At 41.4% G+C, this 21766-nt stretch overlaps 2 protein-coding genes across 4 annotated transcripts; both read left to right on the forward strand.

The window, feature by feature from the left end:
- The first annotated feature begins 1261 nt into the window (after nt 1–1261).
- On the forward strand, nt 1262–13948 carry kpna4 (karyopherin alpha 4 (importin alpha 3)). Of its 2 annotated transcripts, none has more exons than XM_083886440.1 (17): nt 1262–1456; nt 2981–3025; nt 3179–3268; nt 4856–4885; nt 5022–5074; nt 6405–6500; nt 6853–6938; nt 7356–7442; nt 7537–7706; nt 8727–8771; nt 8905–9036; nt 9292–9420; nt 10067–10171; nt 10292–10363; nt 11032–11194; nt 11297–11391; nt 11591–13948. In XM_083886440.1, exons 1-17 carry the CDS (start codon nt 1388–1390, stop codon nt 11684–11686), a joined length of 1563 nt encoding a protein of 520 aa, XP_083742566.1. In that variant the 5' UTR covers nt 1262–1387; the 3' UTR covers nt 11687–13948. The 2 variants fall into 2 exon arrangements, with proteins under 2 accessions (XP_083742566.1, XP_083742567.1); XM_083886441.1 differs by having other exon boundaries at nt 3179–3259.
- A 3546-nt stretch (nt 13949–17494) lies between these two features.
- Nucleotides 17495–21378, forward strand: trim59 (tripartite motif containing 59). Of its 2 annotated transcripts, XM_083886130.1 has the most exons (4): nt 17495–18208; nt 18321–18542; nt 18624–18833; nt 19788–21378. In XM_083886130.1, exons 1-4 carry the CDS (start codon nt 17954–17956, stop codon nt 20331–20333), a joined length of 1233 nt encoding a protein of 410 aa, XP_083742256.1. In that variant the 5' UTR covers nt 17495–17953; the 3' UTR covers nt 20334–21378. The 2 variants fall into 2 exon arrangements, with proteins under 2 accessions (XP_083742256.1, XP_083742255.1); XM_083886129.1 differs by having other exon boundaries at nt 18321–18833.
- The last annotated feature ends 388 nt before the right edge of the window (nt 21379–21766 follow it).

Here is a 21766-nt window from a genome sequence, read left to right on the forward strand (position 1 = left end):
GATGCTATCATAAACATGTGGAATGGACTGAGGTGGTTCTTGTGCAGTATGAAGAGGTTTTTACCGTCTCTTCTTAAGTTGCAATTCAGCAATGGATTGTATCTTTTAAACTGATTGGGTTTCCTAATCCTAATTCCCATTTTTTTTTTGTCTCTCTGTGTGTATGAGACAATGACGTTGTCTTACAATGAAGGTCGTCTTATCAGTTTAACTGCTGTTGATCAAATTACTTAACAAAGGCTGGGCAATTACATCTTTGGTAGCCTTCATTTACATGATCATTTAATCTCAACACCTTTATTTATAATTATCGTGTTTTTTTAATGTTTTTTTTTATATTCATATTAAAGGTGCCATATGTAAGAATGTGGCCAAAAACGGTTACTACATTCAAATTCAATATGCCGCGGTCTTTTAGGTTTTCGTTTTTCTGACGTAACTGGCAACCCGTGGTTGCTCGGCAGCTGAGACTCTACTGACTGCAATGATTGGTAGACGGCGGTAGGTGGCGCCACATGCCAAAACATGATTTCAAAACATAAACATGATTTGCAGTCTGCAAAATATTTTTATATGCAAATATTTTGTCTGTACTGTTGTTGTTGGTGAGTTCAGTTTGTTATATGGACATTATTCCTGAGTCTCTGTGACATATTAGGAGGATTTTATGGCCAGTTGCTTTAGATTTATTACATAATGCACCTTTAAAGTATTGTAAATTTAGAAAATTTAACTTATTATTACTTATTAGTCACATTTCTAAAAAAAAATCCATGTGAATACATGAAGGTACTTAAAAGTGACTGGATGAGAGAATGGGATAGTTGGCAAAAAACAGCAAAAAATTATATACATATATATATATATATATATATAATTTTTTATGTAATGGATGGTAACATTTTTAATTTAATACATTTTTGATTGTAATCATGCTCACGAAAAGAGCAGCGCTACAAATGACCATAAATGAATGAATAAATAAATAAATAAATAAATATATATATATATATATATATATATATATAATATGTGACTATGAGTTTATCTGTAAGGGATAAAGGGGAAAATATACACCACATTTTTATTATAATAATTTTTAGAATTTAATGTAATGATTAAATGCTAATGTGGCTTGTTGTTATGTATGGCGCGTTCTGCAGTGAAACCAATGACAGTACCGGGGGTTTCCCCACCCTTCCTTCCTCCCGCCCTCCTCCTCCTCCTCCTCCACCACCGGCATTCCCAGCATGCACCTCGCACACAGCAGCAAAAAATAGTCCGCTAACGAACGGCTGAGAAAAGGGAACTAGAAAAAAAAACGGGGCTAGCTCACCAGCTAAAATCCACGAGTTTAACCGAAATCGCCACCACCACAACTGCTAACATGGCTGACAGCGAGAAACTGGACAACCAGCGGCTGAAGAATTTCAAGAATAAGGGCCGCGATTTGGAGGTAAAAAAAGTGAATGTAAATTGGCGGCGAGGATGTCTTGCTTTTTCGTCGCCGCCGCTGCCGCTCTGTTCGCGGCCAGCTTCGCCTCCTGGCTTCCCTGTGACGTCGTTTCTAATTTTCACCGTTGGGAACTTTGAGCCCTGCGCTCAAGCCTGGGCCTTCGCGGTTAACCCGGTTTAGGCCGCCGGCCTTGGTTGCGTGGATTGTTTTTTCGGGGTTTCGCTGTGTGTCTTTATGGCGTGAAAAGAAAATCCAAAGAGGTTATGAAACACGCCAGAGTCTCCCCCTGGTTGCGCTCTGCTAGCGCGCTGCTAGCCAGGCCCGCGGGGAACATGCTAGTTTAAGTGAAGCCGTTCATCCACTGGATCGGCGTGTTAGTCACTCGACGACTCGATGTGATTTTAAAATGAACATCAGTGGTTGTCTCTGGGTTATATTATTTGATCGGCGAGCCGAAGATTAACGCCACTGAGTTAATTCGCTAGCGTGCTAGCTTGCTAACGTTAAGCTCGGTGGCTGCACCCATCCCCCGTCTTTATCATCAAAAACAATGGCGGAAACCAGTCAGTCTCTTCGCCGGCCAGTTACATAGTACTTTAAAAGCACACCGTGTTATAAATATTATAAAAATGATTGTGTGAATACGTAACGGCGACACATGCACATAATACAAGGTTATCACGAATGGACAGCTCGTGAACACGATCACATGACAAATGGATCAAAGCTACACCTTGTATCCATAAGTTAGCAGTTGATTTTCAGACAGTTCAGCCTGTATATATGCATATGGATATACTCGTACTTCCAGGTTGGCGAGTAGTGCATCGAGACACGCCAACGGAAACGTGTTGGCTCACTGGTTGGTTTCCCTTTGGTAACTGAGCTGGATCATTAAGGGGGGGATTCGTTCTTATGTCATGGAGGCACTGCTTTCTGCTTAAAAAGTGAAATAATTAACAAAAGTTAATTTGGTAGATCAAGTTCAATCTAATGCAGTCTTTTGCAATAACATTCAATCCACCCAAGCATTGTGGGTAGCATATACAATTTGTAAGAAAGGCAGAATTATAAGGGCACACTCAGACTGAGTGATTTGTAGAGCCCAAACATGCCTTGGGTTTTGAATTTAGGATTTTTTACAGCTACACTGTGGCTAATAAATTGGCTATTGAATGTATAGTATTGGCACTCAATTGTTTTATGAGTAATTTAAAAAAACATGGTATTTATCAAAGAATATGGTCCAGCAGCAACCCTGCTCTGACATATAAAGCAGTCTTGCAGTAACTAAAGCTGAGTCATATGAGGTCAGACTGGTGCTTGGTGCTCTCACAAGTCGAGTGTGGGTTCTTGACTTCATGTCTGAGACTGCTGATCAGCTCTCGTCTCACACTCTTGATTCTGATTTTAGACTGTGGCTGGATTTCCTATTTGTAGTTGGTGTTTATCTCTCAAGTGAATACGGGTTTGAATTTAAGTTTCTTGAAATGTGATGTATATATTTTCTCTCTCTCCTTTTAGACCATGAGAAGACAGAGGACTGAGGTAGTGGTGGAACTCAGAAAGGTAATCTCAATTGTACTATATTATATGATCATGTACGAACCCCTATGGGTTAGTATTTGGAATTGTTGCAAATAAAATCACGTCAAATCGAAAATGTTATCCTGAAATGCTGTGAATATGCATGAAGTCACGTTTCTACTCCTTTCACCACAGAACAAAAGAGATGAGCACCTCCTGAAGAGGAGGAATGTGCCCCATGAAGATATCTGTGAGGACTCTGATGTTGATGGAGAGGTCAGATCGGTACAGTTGCATCTCTTATGCTTAATGTGCATGACTAAATAACATGTTTTTACATTTCGCGTTAAAAGGACACTATGAGAGATACTACAGAATCAGCAAAACTGTCAGTTTTTAGTCTGTTCTCATTAAATGAGCGAGGCCTTTTCTCACTGGACATGCTTACATTTTGTACATGTAATGCTGCCTCCTTAGTTCTTTCCCAGTGCCAGTTGGGTGACATGTAAGTGTGAACAAACATGCAGTTTGTTTTCCTGTGTACTGGTTGTTGTCCCATTTCCTTGAAGTGTGGTCCAGTTTCCTTTACACCTTCCTCAGTACAAAAGTAACAGTGGACCTAGTATTACTGTACGTCATTGGTATTTAACAAAAAATATTTTTCTGTAATTCTGTAGCCTTCTCTTACGAATTACTGACCTTTTTACTTTAGTTAATGTCAAGTGTTCGCGATAATCTAAAGCGAGAAGTTCCTGAACTCACAGTATTGTTTGTGTGTAAATTTCACACTCAAACTCTGGGCAAACTCAGATGCTTGAAGCTCAACAGAAAATCTCTGTCAACTTCCTCTACTGTATGCAGGTGTTGCCACACATCCAACCACTATGTTTTACAGTAACGGAGTCACAGAAAAACGATCGGCTGATCAGGAATACCATCGTTTATTAAGATCTCACAGTTTGGTGGCAGTGCCGGGTCGAAATGGCCACTCGGCAGCTCCAAAAATGTAATCACAGTAACTGCTTGGTGGCAGTGAGAGTGCTGATTTGAAATGGGCTACTTAGCAATATATCAACCGAGCCATGCGTCTGAGTCACTGCATGACATTAGAGAGGCCTCAGTGGGACCATGTGCTGGCCATCTACTTCACAAACCCCTGGAGCCAAGTGACGAGTCACTGTGAAGCATTGATTGCTTTATTTAAAAAATGTTTTGTTTTTTAACATTGTGGCATATTTTTTTGAGTAGCTCTCTTAAAATGAATAATTTACCCCTGTGTTTGATCCCATTGTTGATGTATCAAATGTCAAGTTATCTCTTGTACATGCTTATTGGCATTCAAAGAACACTTTTATTTCCATATCTGATATTTCTTAGTCCATTGCTTTCCAATATTGCAACATGCTGCAACAGCTGTTGGTCAGTGTGACGACTTATCAATAGCAGTGACCAAGTATATTAATTAGCACTTGCAGTCACTGGGAGGCTGTTGAAAGTGATATTCGAGGTCTTAAGTTGAGGCTCTCTACACCCAGCCCTGTACTCGCTGTACTGGACATCAATTGACTTTGCCAGTTGGCTTATTATTGTGCTGAATGCTGGTCTGCACGTCCAGTCTGTTGACTGTTACAGCAAAGCACCACTTGGACTCAAACAAGATTGCAAGTCACTAGTTTGTCCTCATGGCATTTCTCATTTCCCAGTCACTGTTGTCAGTGGAGCTTTAGTGACTTCATGCACAAAATCAATTTGGAATGGCTGTTATTAGAATAGTATTCACATGGCTTTTGTTTTAATGAGCACTGCAGTTTATTCACTGTATATTTGAAGTTCTTGACTGTTAACTTTTCGAAATGTTTTTCCTTTTTTTAGCAAAACACCTCTCTTGAAGCAATAGTACATGTAAGTTTATGTTTAATGAATTCACGCATTGTCATTTTGTCTGCTTACGTTTTGCAACATTCTGTTTCAAGGGACATATTTTTGTTATCATTAATGTTGTATATGACCCAGTTTGTTCATTCTTGTTACATTGTAGAATGCTACCAGTGATAACCAGGGAGTCCAGTTGAGCGCTGTTCAGGCCGCAAGGTAAGGCTACACTTCCTCCGTCGCAGTCTTGGACTCCACTGATGATTATTTCTCTCTTTTTAAAAGTGTTGATCGTCTTTCACACCTACCGGGAAAACAAACACTGGTGTTGTTGTAATGTGAAACTACAGGACTGCATGATAACAATTTCTTTCGAGATTGTCTCAATCTCTGAGATACATTGCTTCAGTATTAAGATTTGTCATACTAAAGAAAGGGAAGTTACTTGTAAAACATGATATAACTTATTCAAATTGAAAGAAGTCTGTCAGATTGTTTAGAGATCAGTAAAAAGGGGCATTTTCACGAGTGCTGTGCAATGGCACGGTAGCACGCCTTAACCATGTTTCCATGACGACTGACCAGAGAAAGGCGTGCATTACATCATGTTTACGTGGCGCGAGACCGGAGTCCAGGCACCGTTAGCTCCGTTAGCTGCATTAGCTCCTTTTATCGATGTTTGCCGTCCTAGAGTCGAACCGGAGCGGTCTGTTTATTAAGCTAAAAGAGCAGCGCTACAAATGACCAGCGTATGTGTTGCGTATCCGTGCCTCTGTTTTTGAAGTTCAGCATTACTTTACAGACTCATTTTAACAATCCGGAGTCAAATATGACTCATGGAACTTGCATTATTTTACATAATGCAAGTTTTTTCCAAAATAAATTTTACACATCAGTGTCGCATCATGATGTGACCAATGTCTATATACCGTCAAACCCATTTAAAAACACTTAATATTTAACAGCAGCAGTTAAAGGGTAGTCAAGTTTTGTAGGTTTTATCTTCAAGCCACTGATTCTTTACCAGTACATCAGCACTTGATCCTCAGAGGCTTTCCTGTATGAAATTGATGGCTTCTTACAAAATACATGTTCAGTGTTGCAGTTTCAGAGGTTTAATGTTTTTCCAGCGTGGTTAGACAGCAGTGATTTACAGTAAGGCCCCTCTGTCTGATTAATGAATGTTGTAAACGGTGCTGCAGCTCAGCGGCGCAGCATCAGAGAGGTTTGTTTAGGAAAGGCACAATTCACCGAATGTGGACCTGTTCTGGGATTAAAAACATTTTTTAATCTGTTTGTAAAACATATAATCTTTTAATGAAGCCTAGCCCTGCACCTTTATGTTGACACTTAAAAATTGTTGAAAATGTCGTCCAACTTTACTTTCTGTGTGTCGGGTGATATGTAAGATGATTGATTTGCAATGTGGAGATGCCTCACATTCTTAAGCTGTTTCTCCCTGCATGTAATTGTTGGTTTTTTGCTGGTATGTGTCAGTACAGCTATGCAAGTATCATAATGGTCTTGTGTTTTCTCTTTGTTTTTGTAGGAAGTTGCTGTCCAGTGACCGTAACCCTCCCATAGACGACCTGATTAAGTCTGGGATCCTTCCTATACTGGTTCACTGCCTGGACAGAGATGACAAGTAAGCGGGGCTGCCTTTCTGTTTGTCTGCATGTTGCAATGAATCATCACATTGGGTGTGTGATAATTATAGTACAAGTTGGCACTTTCCTCAGATCAGGTTGAGGTTCATGTACACTTCAGAGGTATGCAAATGAGGCTGCGGGATTTAGCCTAGGCGACATGTGAACTGTGTGGCTGTTGCATAAATGCACAACAGTTTTCACCCTCCAGGAGTAACGCAACATCGATGATTCATTGACATGTTCTCAGTGCTATACTGAGTTATACTGATACTTTTTCTCAGTCTCGCTCATTTTAATAATATTTAATATTAAATCTGCTATCTTCATCCATCTCTCGCCTCCCTTTAGCCCATCTCTCCAGTTTGAGGCAGCCTGGGCTTTAACCAACATCGCATCTGGAACCTCGGAGCAGACTCAAGCTGTGGTCAAGTCCAGTAAGTGTCATTGTTTCACAGCATCTGTCCGTTTTATGTCTCTGTGTCTTTCAAGTGTGTATCTTACAGTATTTGTGTGGAAATATGGGAAACAATGTTATGCTCATCTGTGTAGTCGGTTGTCATGGTTAAACCAAGCATATTTACTCTCTTCCTGACTGGTTGTTTTCAAAATTTGATCTTTTCCCCCTAAATCGGCCTTAATTTTGCTGCTGTTTAGTTGTTTCTATGCTCTGCCTTGGTGTCTGTGCTGTTTTTGGTCATGAATTTATTGAGCATTGTTGGATATAAACATTATGAGTTCTGTATTATGTTGGATACATCAGATTAGAACCGTGTTTGTACCTAAATGAAAGCTGCACATCAGATCTAGAAATGATTGACTTGACTGAGACTCATCTGTTTTCTCCTGTGCAGACGCTGTGCCTCTGTTCCTGAGACTGCTTCTCTCTCCTCACCAGAATGTGTGTGAACAGGCCGTCTGGGCTCTGGGCAACATTATAGGTGAGTCACCGTCATTATAAACTTGAGCGTGTTTAAGAAATGGAGTAAATCTGTCCTGAAATAATGACGTGCCCTGTCTTTGTGTTATGTTCAGGTGATGGCCCTCAGTGCAGAGACTATGTGATCAGCTTGGGTGTGGTGAAGCCCCTGCTCACTTTTATCAGTCCCTCCATCCCCATTACCTTCCTCCGCAATGTCACCTGGGTTATGGTGAATCTGTGTCGCCACAAGGATCCTCCACCACCCATGGAGACGATCCAAGAGGTGAGTACATCATGAGAGTTGTCAGATCATGATATACAGTGGTCTGTTTGAGTAAAGGGGTTTTTAAAAGGCGACCTTGTCCTTTGCCAGTGCATCATCTCATACATGCTTTGCTTTCATTTGGCAACAGTTTTATACTGGACATAATGCGTGGTTAGCTCACCTGTTAATCCTGTAAATAGGATGTGTGTAAAAATAACAGGAAGCGCACTAACTGTAAATAGTCCAGGAAACTTCTATGGCGGTCATCACTATTTAGCTTCACAGACCTCCCGAGATGATCATTTGAAAATAAGAGTACCCATTTGTTTTTTTTGAAGCTAGATGTCTTTTAATTGCTGATCTGAAATATTGAAGATGTCCTTGTTGGGTCTATTTTTAGAGACTTGTGTGTTAGAAACACAGAGGAAACTGTCTGATGCTTCCTTAATTTAATTTAATTTAATTTAATTAAAATTAATTAAAGTTAAGGAACAATGTATATTGATACACATTTAAATATACCAGGTTGTAGCCTGAGGTTAATTTCCATCTGTAGGCCTTCGTGTAACTCTTAAATTAACAAGGATCAAACGGGGATTGTGTTAATTGAATGATAATCTTTTAATATAAAGTGGTCAGATCAGATATAGGAAGCAGATTGAACTTACCTGTGAGTTCAGGAAATGCACCAGATGACTTTAATATTGGAGCTAATATTGATTACTCAGTTATTGGCTGTAGTAAAGTTACAACACTATTTTGAGAGCAATTTTATTTTGGGCACTAGTGAGACTTGGCTGTGCTGAAATCTAAAAGTTAAAAGTGTATTGTTGTTTGGCGAGGAGGATTAGAGCTCCATCTGTGTTCTGTCTGCTGCTAAAATAAAGGCACATTTATGTTGGTGCCGTTTGGTGCAGAAATAAGCAAAGGTTTTCCAGACATTGCAGAAGTCGTGACTCGGCAGCCGTCGTTATTTATTGATCAGAGCAGAACATTTTTCTCCATCTAATCACGTTTTTTTCGATTTTTCTTCCTCAGATTCTTCCAGCTCTCTGCGTGCTGATCCACCATACGGATGTCAGTGTGAGTATACACAACTGAAACAGCCTATCCTGTATTTACAAAAGAAAGTTCCTGCCAAACTGTTAGATGTTTAATGGAGGCGGAGTACACGGTAACATTTATTACAATGTTTTTGGCATTTTGCTGCCTCCAGATCCTGGTAGACACAGTGTGGGCTCTGTCATACCTGACGGACGCCGGGAACGAGCAGATCCAAATGGTCATCGACTCTGGCATCGTCCCTCATCTGGTCCCTCTGCTCAGCCACCAGGAGGTTAAAGTTCAGGTATGGTATTGTTTAAGTTTTAAACGAATAAACCTCATAAAAACACGATTCCAGATTCTAATTTTGTGTTAATAACACATTGCAGAAGAGGCATGCAACATATAAGCTATGTGGTGTTGTTGTCATGACAACATTGGATACATTATGTAGTATAAAATAAATGTAACATCTTTAGTTTTTTTTTTCCCCCATGCTAAGGCACTTTTAGATGCATATTATTATTAAAACAGATTTGCGTCTCCTCTCCTCATGCAGACTGCGGCCCTGAGAGCTGTTGGGAACATAGTGACTGGTACAGATGAACAGACCCAGGTGGTGCTTAACTGTGACGCCCTCGGCCACTTCCCTGCCCTCCTTACTCACCCGAAGGAGAAAATCAACAAGGTACATAACATATGCTCTATCCTCCTCCTCCTCCTACACACACTGACAAAACCTCGGACTGTGACTTCAGTTTTCTGGAAGTGATGAAATCAGAGACTTGGTGCAAGTGTGAATGCTGTGTGAGAGATAATAGACGGGACAGATGGCTAATTGTAGGGCTTCCAAACATGAGGATCTGCGAGGATGAAGACGACGACGAAGAAGACGACGAAGAAGACTAGTTATACTTAGTGGAAATAGTTGGGGAGGGAGGGTGTTAGTCTGTGTGCGTGTCATTGTATGTATGATACACTGGGTTGGTGGCCAAAGGGTGCAGAAACCATGTGTTGCTGCTGACGCTGGAGTGCATCTGAGTTCAGTCACTGATCAAATGAGGCCTCCTTTGTGACCTGAATGATGATTAGAGCCTCAACAGTTGCCCTTGCCCCGCCCACAGCACTCTGTCTCGACCAGAGGTCTGTCTTCTTAAGCTGACCTCTGGATTCTGATCCAGTTTAGACACAAAACAAATGTTGACAAATGTTTTCTAGCCTTCCTGACTTCCCTTAAAACATGTATTTGGGTTAACATGTCAACAGTATCAGACTTTTTTTTTTTTCATCTTTGGTAAAAAAAAAAAATGTCACTTGTGTTTTCTCTCCTGTAGGAGGCAGTATGGTTCCTGTCAAACATCACAGCAGGCAACCAGCAGCAGGTGCAGGCCGTCATCGAAGCCAAGCTCGTCCCTATGATCATACATCTGCTTGACAAGGTTTGTATCCATTCACATTATATATACTGGGTCAAGTAGGATGAATTCAATGATATTTGGATGTATTTGTCTGACAGAAAGTACATAATGTGTTGCTCATGCTGAATGTAAACATTTTAGGGAGACTTTGGCACTCAGAAGGAAGCAGCCTGGGCCATCAGCAACCTGACGATAAGTGGGAGGAAAGATCAGGTAAGACATTTCAATCTGGAATCTTTTGTTAAACACCGATTCAAATTGTCCTATATTGTCAATAGTCTTGTAACCCAATAAGTTTACAATTTTTGCTGACACGAGTGTAACCTACATATTGCACAGCTTTAACAATTTTGACAGCTACTTCTCCAACCTCTGTGCAACCATAGGCTTCATGTGTGACCCTGAGCAATTAAAATTCTGGAAAAAACTATTTCAGCTGCCCCATTTTTATCAAAGGGAGGCATTTAGGTACATTTTAGATTGTATAATCTTAGGGAAAAGAAAGGGCTCCATAAGACGGATGTGATTTGCAGTACCACTGTCTTATTGCATCCTCCTCGCTCTTTCTCTCAAAGTTTACAATGAATAGTAGTAAATTGCATGTGAGACATTGTCTAATGTACTCAAATGTCAAAATAAATCAAATGGAGTATTTCCCCCGTTATGACCTCTTTTCCAAATACTAATTTCTTGAATTTGAATAAGTTTGCCATGTCACAATTAGCTATTGTCAATTTTGTTTTTGAATCCGAACACAAATATAACATGAACAAAAAACTATTAAATTTACCAATATGAACGTGAAGAGCTTCCATTGCGTTCTCCTGTAACTCATCCGATTACTAATACACCGTCCATCTCTGCTGCCGTGCTGTTTACAGGTTGCACACCTCATTGAGAAGCAGGTGATCCCTCCATTCTGTAACCTGCTGACTGTGAAGGATGCTCAAGTCGTTCAGGTTGTCCTTGACGGCCTCAGCAATATCCTCAAGATGGCCGACGACGAGGCTGAATGTATCGCTAACCTCATTGAAGAATGTGGTGGTGAGATCCTTGTTTGTTTTTTTTTCACTGATTAAATGGAACATTTGGGGCTGAATGCTGGTACAAAACTGGGAATATTCTTCTTCCCCCCCCCTCACACAGGTTTGGAAAAGGTGGAGCAACTCCAGAATCATGAAAATGAAGATATCTACAAATTGGCTTATGAAATTATTGATCAATTCTTCTCATCTGATGATGTGAGTATTTCTTATGTGTATTCTGAAAATGACTCTTGTATTGTGTTTTCTTGTCAATGTTTTGTCAGTATTGTAGAGCCTCTGGAATTGTAACACAACTTGATATATTGAACCGCATTTGTGTTTCTTCTTCCTGTAATCATTTCTGGCAGAGTTCAAAGTTCATTGTTAATTTTGTCTTCCATTGTCTCTCGTTCAGCTTGATGAAGACACCAGCCTGGTCCCAGAGTCCATCCAGGGTGGAACTTACGGCTTTAACTCAGCCAACGTGCCAGCCGAGGGATTCCAGTTCTAGACGGCATCTGGGGTATTCTGGAGTTTTGTTCACGATGCAGCACTCTGTTCAACATAAAAAAAAATTAGGAGAGAAAGAGCGAGAGAGAGCGAGAGTGTGAGAAATTTGGTCCATTGTGCTTAGCTCGTGGGATCCATGGCTGCATCTTATCTGAGAGAAAAATGTGTGGATTTCATTTGGCATTCCAGGGGAACCAGCCCAAATGAAGTTTGAGATGGCGAGTGGGTGCGAGTGAGAATGAGTGGCTACATGTTGCAAAAAAAAGCAAAACATCTACATCGAATGCGTGGAGAGACATGCTGACATAACTTCTGTGTTATTGGAGCTGTCGTCTTCGGAAAACTACTTCAAATGACAACAAAACAAACAAAAACTTGATGTCTGCCCAGGGAGAACCAAGGACATCCAAAAATACGAAATCAAGAAATGAATATGACTATAATTATCAACTGAGACGAACAACAAACCATCACAATTCTGCGGTCCTCCGACTAGAGAGGGCGCCACCCTCAATGTGCCCCTCCCCCAATCGGCCACGCTATCAGACATGTGTGTGAATGGACCCATTGTGTATGAATGTCTGGACTCAGTGCTGAGGAGCCAGGTTCATCTCCTCCAACAAGACGCCCCGATTGGGGCACCATCCTCTCCCCCTGGTGGGCGGGGCCAGGAGTCCGGCTGCGCGTGTCGCGTGTGCGAGAGAATGGACGGATGAGTTGTGTGTGCTTGGCTGCGTGCGTGACTGGGAGTATGCAAGGCTGGGTGAGAACGCATGCAGAGATGTGGGGAAATAAGATTACAATACAACATCTGAAGAGAAACAAAAATTGAGAAACGCAACAATGAGATAATTATCAAAGGTTTCAGGAAAGAAATTCTGCCTTTGAATGAGAGGCTGATCCTCCATATCCCTAAAAGGAAGAACTTTGAGTATGAAATCCAATCGTCATCACAAAGATTATATTTTTTGTTCTGAGTTATTGTTATGTTAGTATTAATTGACACTGGACAATGCTAATGGCATGAGTTGAGCAGCATTGCATTGTATGAAGATGCATTTGGTGGCTTTTGGGCTTTTCTTTTTGCCTCCAGTGTGTTCCTTTTTATGATACTTTTTTTTTTTTAGTTTCAGCTTTTAGTTTCATTGCTTCTGTAAAGGTGATTGACGATGATCGTATTCCACCCTCTTACCAGAACCCTAACCTAAGCACCAGACGTGGGCTTGACGCTGTGAAATTCTGACACCATCACTATAATCAACCAAATGGCCTGTTCCCCTTGTGACACTTAACTATTTGTCCTTCAATTTTTCAGCAAAATCACTGCTTTGCAGTATTGTTGCCATAGCTTTGACTTATCACCAAGGGAGAAGAGAACAACGGCCATTTCACGTGGGATTGTGAATCATAACCTTTGCATGTACTAAACTATAGCACAGTTAATTTTAGGATATTTTTAGTTTCCTTAGGCTGTGGATACAGTGTAATTTTCATTTTAAGTAAAACTGTGCTTAAATGTTACATGTTCCCCCCCCCCCCCTCCCTCACCCCTCACTAGTGTCCAATTTGCTTAAAATCTTTATGGTTTTGCACATTTACTGCAAAGTGAGGCCTGAAGTCTTTCTGAAGGTGTTGGACAGTTTTGTGGGTTTTGACCTGCCAACAGCCTTTTACATTATGCATCACTCAACCACAATCTTTGTTGTATTTCTAGAGTAATCCAATGATGCTTCTTATTGATACTTGAGAAAATAATGACTTGGATTTCAGGAGCAGCAGCAATCAATCTGCTAATGTATCTCGGCTAGACTAAGAGGGGATCGAACTTCCCTTTTCTCAAGGTAAAAGGGGATTTGGGGAGTTGTCGTGAATGGGTTCTCCTGAATAATAAATAAACCCATGAACAAGTTTGCTGTACATTTAGTACCTTGCAGTCCTTAACCCCATACTCCTCTTTCCTATTATACCAGCTAGGTGTACAAGCTTACCCTTTTCCATTTTTGTGTTAACTTCGAACACTGTAGTAAATGATTATACATTGTGCTCATAAACCTTCTGTTGAACATAGGGGTATTTTTTTTTTTTTTGCAGCATTCCTTGTTAGCAAACATGTGGTTTCAAATCTAAAATTATTAAATGGACGAAGAAGAAGAAGGTGATTTTTGCCCCCCAAAAAAGGAAGAACTAATTTGGGGGAGATAGGCTATACAGGATAGGTTGTCTTTGAGAAAATAAATAGTGAAACCCAAATTGTGAGACTGTATGCGTGTGTGTGTGTGCGTGAGATCTGTTGTGGAGAAGTGGTACGATTAACATTTTCCTGATACTTACCTTCGTAGAAGTCAATCATTGTTCCTTTTATTAGGTAATACAGGCCACGCCCAAGAAAGTGGACCCAGTGAGGTCTTCTGCTGCTCTAAGATTTGACATGTTGTGCGTTCAGTTTGTCTGAGTTTTCCTTTCCTATTGTTGTGATCCAGGGCAGCAACAACAAAACCATGTTCAAAACAACTTAAATCACCCTTTTTTTTTAACACATTCTGGTACTTTGAGCTCCAGCAGCTCTTGTTAACCATGTCTACACTGAGTTGCTGTCACGTGATTGACGTCACTTAATACTTAATATAGATAAGCGTAGGTATAACGGCCGACGTGCTGATTTTCCTAACGGTCGATCTTAAATTCAAACTCGAGAAAGTATCCAGATTGGCCAGTGAGACCGTCCTCACGCATGCGTATTACGACAAGTGGAGAAAATGATGCATTCAAAGCACTTGTCTGAAAATTGTAGATCAGTTATTTTCTATATTCGTATAGATGACTGATTTATTTATAGTCGCAAAACATCAACCAACATTAAATGTATGGAGTCAACATTGAGCGTGTGTGTTTATTCACACGCTCGCTCGCTTCCCGTTGTAAAGTCGTAGGATTTTACTGTGAGCATTTGAACGCAGCTTGAGCAGTATGCGGAAGTGAACGCTCTGTTATGGCGCAGACTGAGACGCTGCTCCGAGATAACGGTGAGTAGTAACCGACATTACTCGCCGAAAAAGTTAGCAATTGTCTTCAAGTTTAATATGTCTATTATTAAAAAGAACATAAAAAAAACGACCGCTAATGACAAACAGGCTGCCGGTGAAGTACAAACGACACGTTTTTTAAAAGTTGCGTGTCTAATACTGGGGCGTGTTCGTTTAATTTAATGTTGTGATAAAACGATATTTCGTCTCTGTAGTAAGTGAAGTGTGGCCGAACGTTTGCCACGTGAACCTAAAACGTAGGTCTTTATTTTGTGTTTTGTTAAGGGAAAAGGCGGACGGTGTCTTTTAAGTCCAGATGAAATATTATTTTTTAAAAAGTAAGATGGGGATTGGTTTGTACCGGTTGCACACAAACTTGTCCAAACTGCGGAGAGCGGGAAGGTTAATGTTTAAAATAAGCTGTATTCAGAATTGTTTTTCTGTTAATGACTTTAAAGTTATTTTCTCTCCCACATTTAAAGATGTGTGCGACATTAACACTAGGGTTTCTCACTCCACGTCCTGGTGACCCACTGCCCTGCATGTGTGTGTGTATACGTTTCCCTGCTACAACAACACACCTGATTCAAATGTCAGCTCATTAGCAAACACTGACACACCTGCCTCATGCAGGGAAACATCTAAAACACATTATGTCAAACTCAAGGCCCGGGGGCCAGATGTGGTCCGCCACGTCATTTTATGTGGCCTGTGAGTGATTAATTGGTCTTAAAAATCTGTGTTAAAATAGGTCCATGCTGCTTTAAGGCGTGTGTTGACCATGCACTGCATTTCCCACAATGCATGGCGATTGCGTTACCCGCAAAGTGACGGCATCACCGTCGCGGACCGGGCTACATCTATAAATGTATCATATTTGTAAATGCAGAAAGTTACTTAGCAATATGTTACGGAGTAGTTACCTTTATTTAACATTATATTTGGTTACATTAAGTTCCATTTATTCTCTGACAGTTACATCTGGCCCTTTGAGGGTAACAATTATGCTGATGTGGCCCTCAGTGAAAATGAGTTTGACACCCCTCTAAAACATGCAGGACAGTGAGTGACCAGGATGTACTCTGAGTCTGTACTCAGCATTTTTAGTGATGAAGTCACAGCAGACCATCTGTTTGAATTTGGATGCCAACTTGGCTGCAGTTTATGGCAACATCAGGTTATTATTTGTTGTGTAGATGATCCTGACGACAACAACAAAGTGTGTGTCTGCTGACACAAGGCCTCCTATTGTCACACTGGTGCTGGCTGTAACTGTAGAACACACACTACAGCTGATCCTGTAACAGGAGCCTAAATTTGCAGTTTGTCAGTTACTTTTCAGTCTTTCACCGTTTTAAAGAGAAGCACTTATGTACCATTAGCGATCGATCTGGTAGTGATAGGACGATACACAAATGGTTTAATCAGTTCTTTTTCTTAAAATAATAACTTCTGGCAACTTCTAATAATCTTTGGTAGGCTGCATCTCTTTTGTCCATTCAAAGTTCCTCAAGATGAAAGATAAAATATCATTCAGATATCAAAGTACACCTCCCCTTCAATATGACATCGTGCCACAGGTGTGACTGATCACATTAACTTTGTTCAGCTCATGTAAGTCAGGACAGTGTAACAGTGAACCAGCAGGAACCCTGAATCCAAGGAAGCCGAATGGAAGTCGTCCATTGTTTATTTGATTATTTCACCCTGTTTTTCCCCCCCAGCTGTGGCCAGTCAGAATATCACATGTAAGGTACAGTAACAACTACGACACAAACAAGAGGATGGAGATAAATGTGTTTTAATTCTTCATTCCAAATGTGCATAAACATTGTAACATGGGGTGACCGTGTTTGTGATGCTGCTCCAAATTAAACAAAGGTTATTATTATTATTGTTGGTGAAAAATATTTGAAATTGAATTTCGTTAAACAGCGCCTCTTTTTCCAGGGTTTCCACGGGTCCGTGAAAGTTTTTGAAAATTGCCCTAAATAGACTTGGGTCATTGAAAGTGCTTGAATTTTGTGCAAAAAAAGGGGTAAAGTTGATGTTTAGGTAAATGTCTCGAGCTGCTGATGTGCCCCAGGGTGTTAAGACACAACCTACTGTTTCATGTGTATTGCATTGCTTGAAGTACGGAGACTAGGCCTACGCAGAACAAACGGCGAGGACACTGTCCACTGTCTCTCTTTGCCGTTAACACAAGATTCCATGCAGAACAACGGGCGACTAATGTTAAACGAGAGAAAATGATGTGATGCCTGGGAAATGCAAATTTCAGGATCTCTGGCTCTGAAAATGACATAGAACGGCTATAATGATATAAGAACTCTGTGTGCTGTGTTCACACACAGAAACGCTCTGCTGCTTTATTTAAAATTCCTTAAGATGAGGAAGTGAAGTAGAGAAGAACAGAATAAGGAGCAGCCTCCTGCTGTGAGAGATGATGCAGTACTTGGTATTGATATTGGATATTAGTCAAATCACAGGACCAGATAAGGGAAAGATACAACAGTAAAATGCAATATTATCCAAAAATTCTACATATATGCTTCACTTTACAGATTCAAAAATAAGCAATTTAGCTCGAGTAATATTTTAAACATGGTAAATGACTATTGGACCGCTGCGGTATCGATGGATACACAAGGTTGTGATAGCGGTTTAGGAAACAAATAAGTCTTGCCTCATCCCTAATAATCAATCCAATCCAATCCACTTTATTTGTATAGCACATTTTATAAACAACAAAGTTACCAAAGTGCTGCACAACAGATACCAAAACGGATAATATTCTGTGCAAACACAGATGAACAGTGTTTGTGGACCCTAGTCCCCACCTAAGCAGGCAGGCCAGCACACACACACACACACACACACACACACTTGAGATGGGATCAAAGCAGGTGAACGTCGCCAGTCTATATGTTTGTTAAACAGGAAATTCATGTTTACGTATATTCTGTACAAACACTGATGAACAGCAATGTTCATGGACCGTGGTTCCTGCCACAGCGAGGAGGCCAGTATGTGTGTGCGTGAAGTGGCCTTTGACAACATTTCCTGTGACAGTGACAGTGACACAGTGACAGTGACACAGTCGGACACAAGGTCTTTCAACATTTAATCCCACAGTGTAAATTCGCTGTACAGTTGAAGCAAGTCCATATGTTTCCAGCTGAACAGGTGCGACACGTAGGGCTCCATTCATCCTGCAGTCCTGCCAGACAACCCTCATCTCCACCATGGACATCATCGAGGAGGACCTGACCTGCTCCGTGTGCTACTGTCTCTTCTCTGACCCGCGAATCCTGCCGTGCTCGCACACCTTCTGTAAGGCCTGCCTGAACAACTTGCACCACGAGTCCACAAGCCACGGCTTGCCAAACCACAAACCACTTCATATTAAATGCCCCAACTGTCGCAACGTGACGGGGCTGCTCCACAGGGGCGTCGATGCTCTGCCCACCAACAGGTCTCTGAAGGCCATCATTGAGAAAGTAGGAGAGAACCACTGTTTTTTTTGTTTGTTTTTTTCAGCTCAAACACTTTGTCAGTTTGAAAATCCTCTCGCTGGGCTGTTTTGTCTCATTTGTTCATTTGCTGTCGCAGTACCAGCGGGACTGTGTGTCGCGCCCGCCCTCCTGTCCGGAGCACGACGGGCATCCTCTCAATATTTACTGCATCCGTGATCGACAGATGATCTGTGGGCTCTGTCTGACTGTCGGCCAGCACCAAGGCCACTGCATAGATGACCTGCAGTTGGCTTTCATCAAAGAAAAAGAGACGCCGTCGTCATTGCTGGCCACGCTCTCTGACAAGAGAAGGGCAGAGGTGGGCAGTCCTCAGCCTCAGTGTCTGGGAAAGATATGTATTATTTCAAGTTGTGCTGACTGCTGTGTTTTCCTCTTCCAGGTGTGTGAGCTCGGGGAGCAGCTGGAGCAGGAGAAGGCTCACTGTGAAGCTCTGCTCAGGCAGGACAGACAGGAAGTGAATCACTTTTTTCAGACGCTGGACGCGGTGCTGGCCAGGAAGAGACAGGCCTACCTGGAGGCCCTCGATAAAGCTGGGGCAGAGGTATCGCGGGCCTATGAACCACTGATCCACAGAGTGCAGGAACTACAGGTGGGTTTTTAGGGCTCATTTGCACGCTTTTTCTATTGTCTAAAGTACGGTGGCCTGCAAGTGGAAACCGTTATTACAAAATGTGACACACTTTTACAAATCCCGAAACAAATTAACAAAATTCTTATACGGAAAGGCCTTTCTCCACTTGTGTGCGTGGGTTTTCTCCTGGTTCTCATATGGGGATTAGGCAAATTGGACGCTCTAAATTTACCATAGGTGTGAGAGTGGGTGGTTGTTTGTCTCTATATGTCGCAAGCCTTGTCTTGGCAGTTTGTATGTTGCATAGTATGTTAAAGGTGCCATATGTAAGAATGTGGCCAAAAGCGGTTACTACACTCAAATTAAAAATACAGAGGTCTTTTAGGTTTCGTTTTCTGACGTAACTGGCAACCCGTGGTTGCTCGGCAGCTGAGACTCTACTGACTGCAATGATTGGTAGACGTCGGTAGGTGGCGCCACATGCCAAAACGTGATTTCAAAACATAAACATGATTTGCAGTCTGCAAAATATATTTTTTAATGTTAATATTTTGTCTGTACTGTTGTTGTTGGTGAGTTCAGTTTGTTATATGAACATTATTATTCTGTGACATATTAGGAGGATTTTGTGGCCAGTTGCTTTAGATTTATTATATAATGCTGCTTTAAATATGTGTCTTACAAAAAAAAGAATTGACCTCAATTTATCACGTCCGGGTCACTTTAGGTACATCCCCTCCTTACTGTGGCTTTTGTTCATTTGTTTTGGGACTTGTAAAAGTGTTTTATGTTTTGTAAAAGTATTGTAGTAATGGTTTGCACTTCCAGGCCACCGTATCAAAGTGATTAGTCTTTTTTCTGACGAACGATCTGAATATCAAAAATACCCCCAATTATTCTAACATAGAGGTATTAATAATGATCAGTACCAGTGATGCACTGTAACACTGATAACAGTATTGTTTGCTGCAGGAGGAGCAGCAGGACCTGGTGTCTCTGGGCACATCAGTGACGGAGGAGTCGCCGCTGGTTTTCCTGGAGAATGTGCATTTGCTCAGAGAGAGGGTGGAGGAGTTTATTTCAACCCCTCTGCCCTCGCTGATGAACCTCTCCATCAGCCCACGGGCAGCCGACTTCCTCCTGCAGCACTGGTCCTCTGTGACCATAGACAGCCTGGAGGAGGCTCCTGTTCCCAAGGTGAGCTGCTGTTCTCGATGTGGCAGCGACGAGGCAGGAAGACATGACACCAGCAGATGGGTACGGGACATGCAGCGTGACCTGCAGCCTTATTCCCCCGTGCTGCTGCTGCTGCTCCTGGCAGTGATGTGGTTGAACCCAGTTGGAGCCACATCACTTGGCTTCTCTCTGCTGCCTCCGTTCAGTGAGTTCGTCCACTGCCTGAACAGTGAGGTCCTCTCTCCCGTATGGAGCGCGGTGCAGTCGGTGTACACAGTGATGGAGACGTGGAGCACGCAGCTCTGGTTCTCTTTAAAACTGTATGTGTGGAACCCTAATTAATGTCACTGACCTTTTCACCCTTTAACACCTAAGCCTCCAAATGCTTATTTTAACCATAAATGTGCAAATGATCCTGTGACTGCTTTTGCCCATTTTTGAGAATAACTTTCAATATCTGGCAGTTATTTTCAATTTACTGCATGTTAGAATAGTGTATTAACAATTTAAAATGAAGAAAAACAAAACAGTATAAAACAGTTTTTGTCTCTATGTCCAAAAGCAGAAAGAAAGTGTGAACTCTCTCCTCTCTGGTGACAAAGTCACAGACTCGCCAGCTTATTACGGTGAAACTACCGTAATAACCACACGTTGGCTTTGACTTGCAACTTATCAGCTTTCAGAAACCGTTGTGTAATTATATAAATACAAAGTGCACTTAGATACGCTCAGTGTTAAAGGGTGAAAAAAGTCAATTACAGCAGGTTCAGGACATGCTTGAGCTTTACATGTACATGATGTATGGATCTAAATGCTCCTGTTCACAGACATGCACACACAATGGTGAGATTGACTGCAAAGAATGGGTTACATCTAACACTAACCATACATTTTCAGCATTGCTTTGCTATAACCCAAGTAAGAAATGTGCTTCAAATTTAAATGTGTTGTTGTCAGAGGCTGGAGTTGACTTTCCCATCATGCAGTCGGACATTTCAGAAGCTTCCCCGGTGACATCAGTGCAGCGACTCGTGTCTCCCCTTACACACAAACTATTTACAGCGACAGGAGCAGCCTGTGAAATGTAGAGCCTGCTGAGTGGATGCAGACACAGTGGGTTTGACCGGAGGCTTCCACAGATCATGTTGCTGCTCCACTGTCTGCGTCTGTCACCACGATGCCTTTACCTTTCTCACACTTAATAGCTTTATTGCTGTGAACTTGTTAGTCCATTAGGACCAACACATCTGGCACTTTATCTACTAATGTGTTCTCATTCTAGTAATAATACTGCAGAATGAGTCATGTGCAACACATGTTACTAAGACCTTTTGTAGTGGTTACCTGTTTTATACAGTTTGGATTAAAATTATGTTTTAAAATGTTACCATTTTGTTGAAATGTTGGTGTTTGTCATATTCACTGTTCAAAGTTTAGGTACCTGTTGTAGGTACACGATGTACACGATTGCTGCACTTGTGTGCCGTTATTCTTGTTTTACACACTTCATCCAGTCTGCTAAGTTAAACAGTAAATTTATGAAATGTTTGTCTGTTAATCCCATATTGAACGGGTTCCTTTAAAGCAGGGGTCTCAAACTGGCAGCCCACATTTGGCCCCCCAAACGATTACATGCGGCCTCCCACTAAATGTCAGGTGATAATAAAAACATGGACCACGACCTCACCGTCTTTTAAACACAGTGTGAAGCTGAGGCACCGCTGCCAGCGAGGTGATAGAATATAATGTTTCCTAGCAATGTTTTTTTTTATAAC

Source organism: Microchirus variegatus (assembly GCF_963457635.1).
Source record: "Microchirus variegatus genome assembly, chromosome: 3".
Lineage (NCBI taxonomy): Eukaryota > Metazoa > Chordata > Actinopteri > Pleuronectiformes > Soleidae > Microchirus > Microchirus variegatus.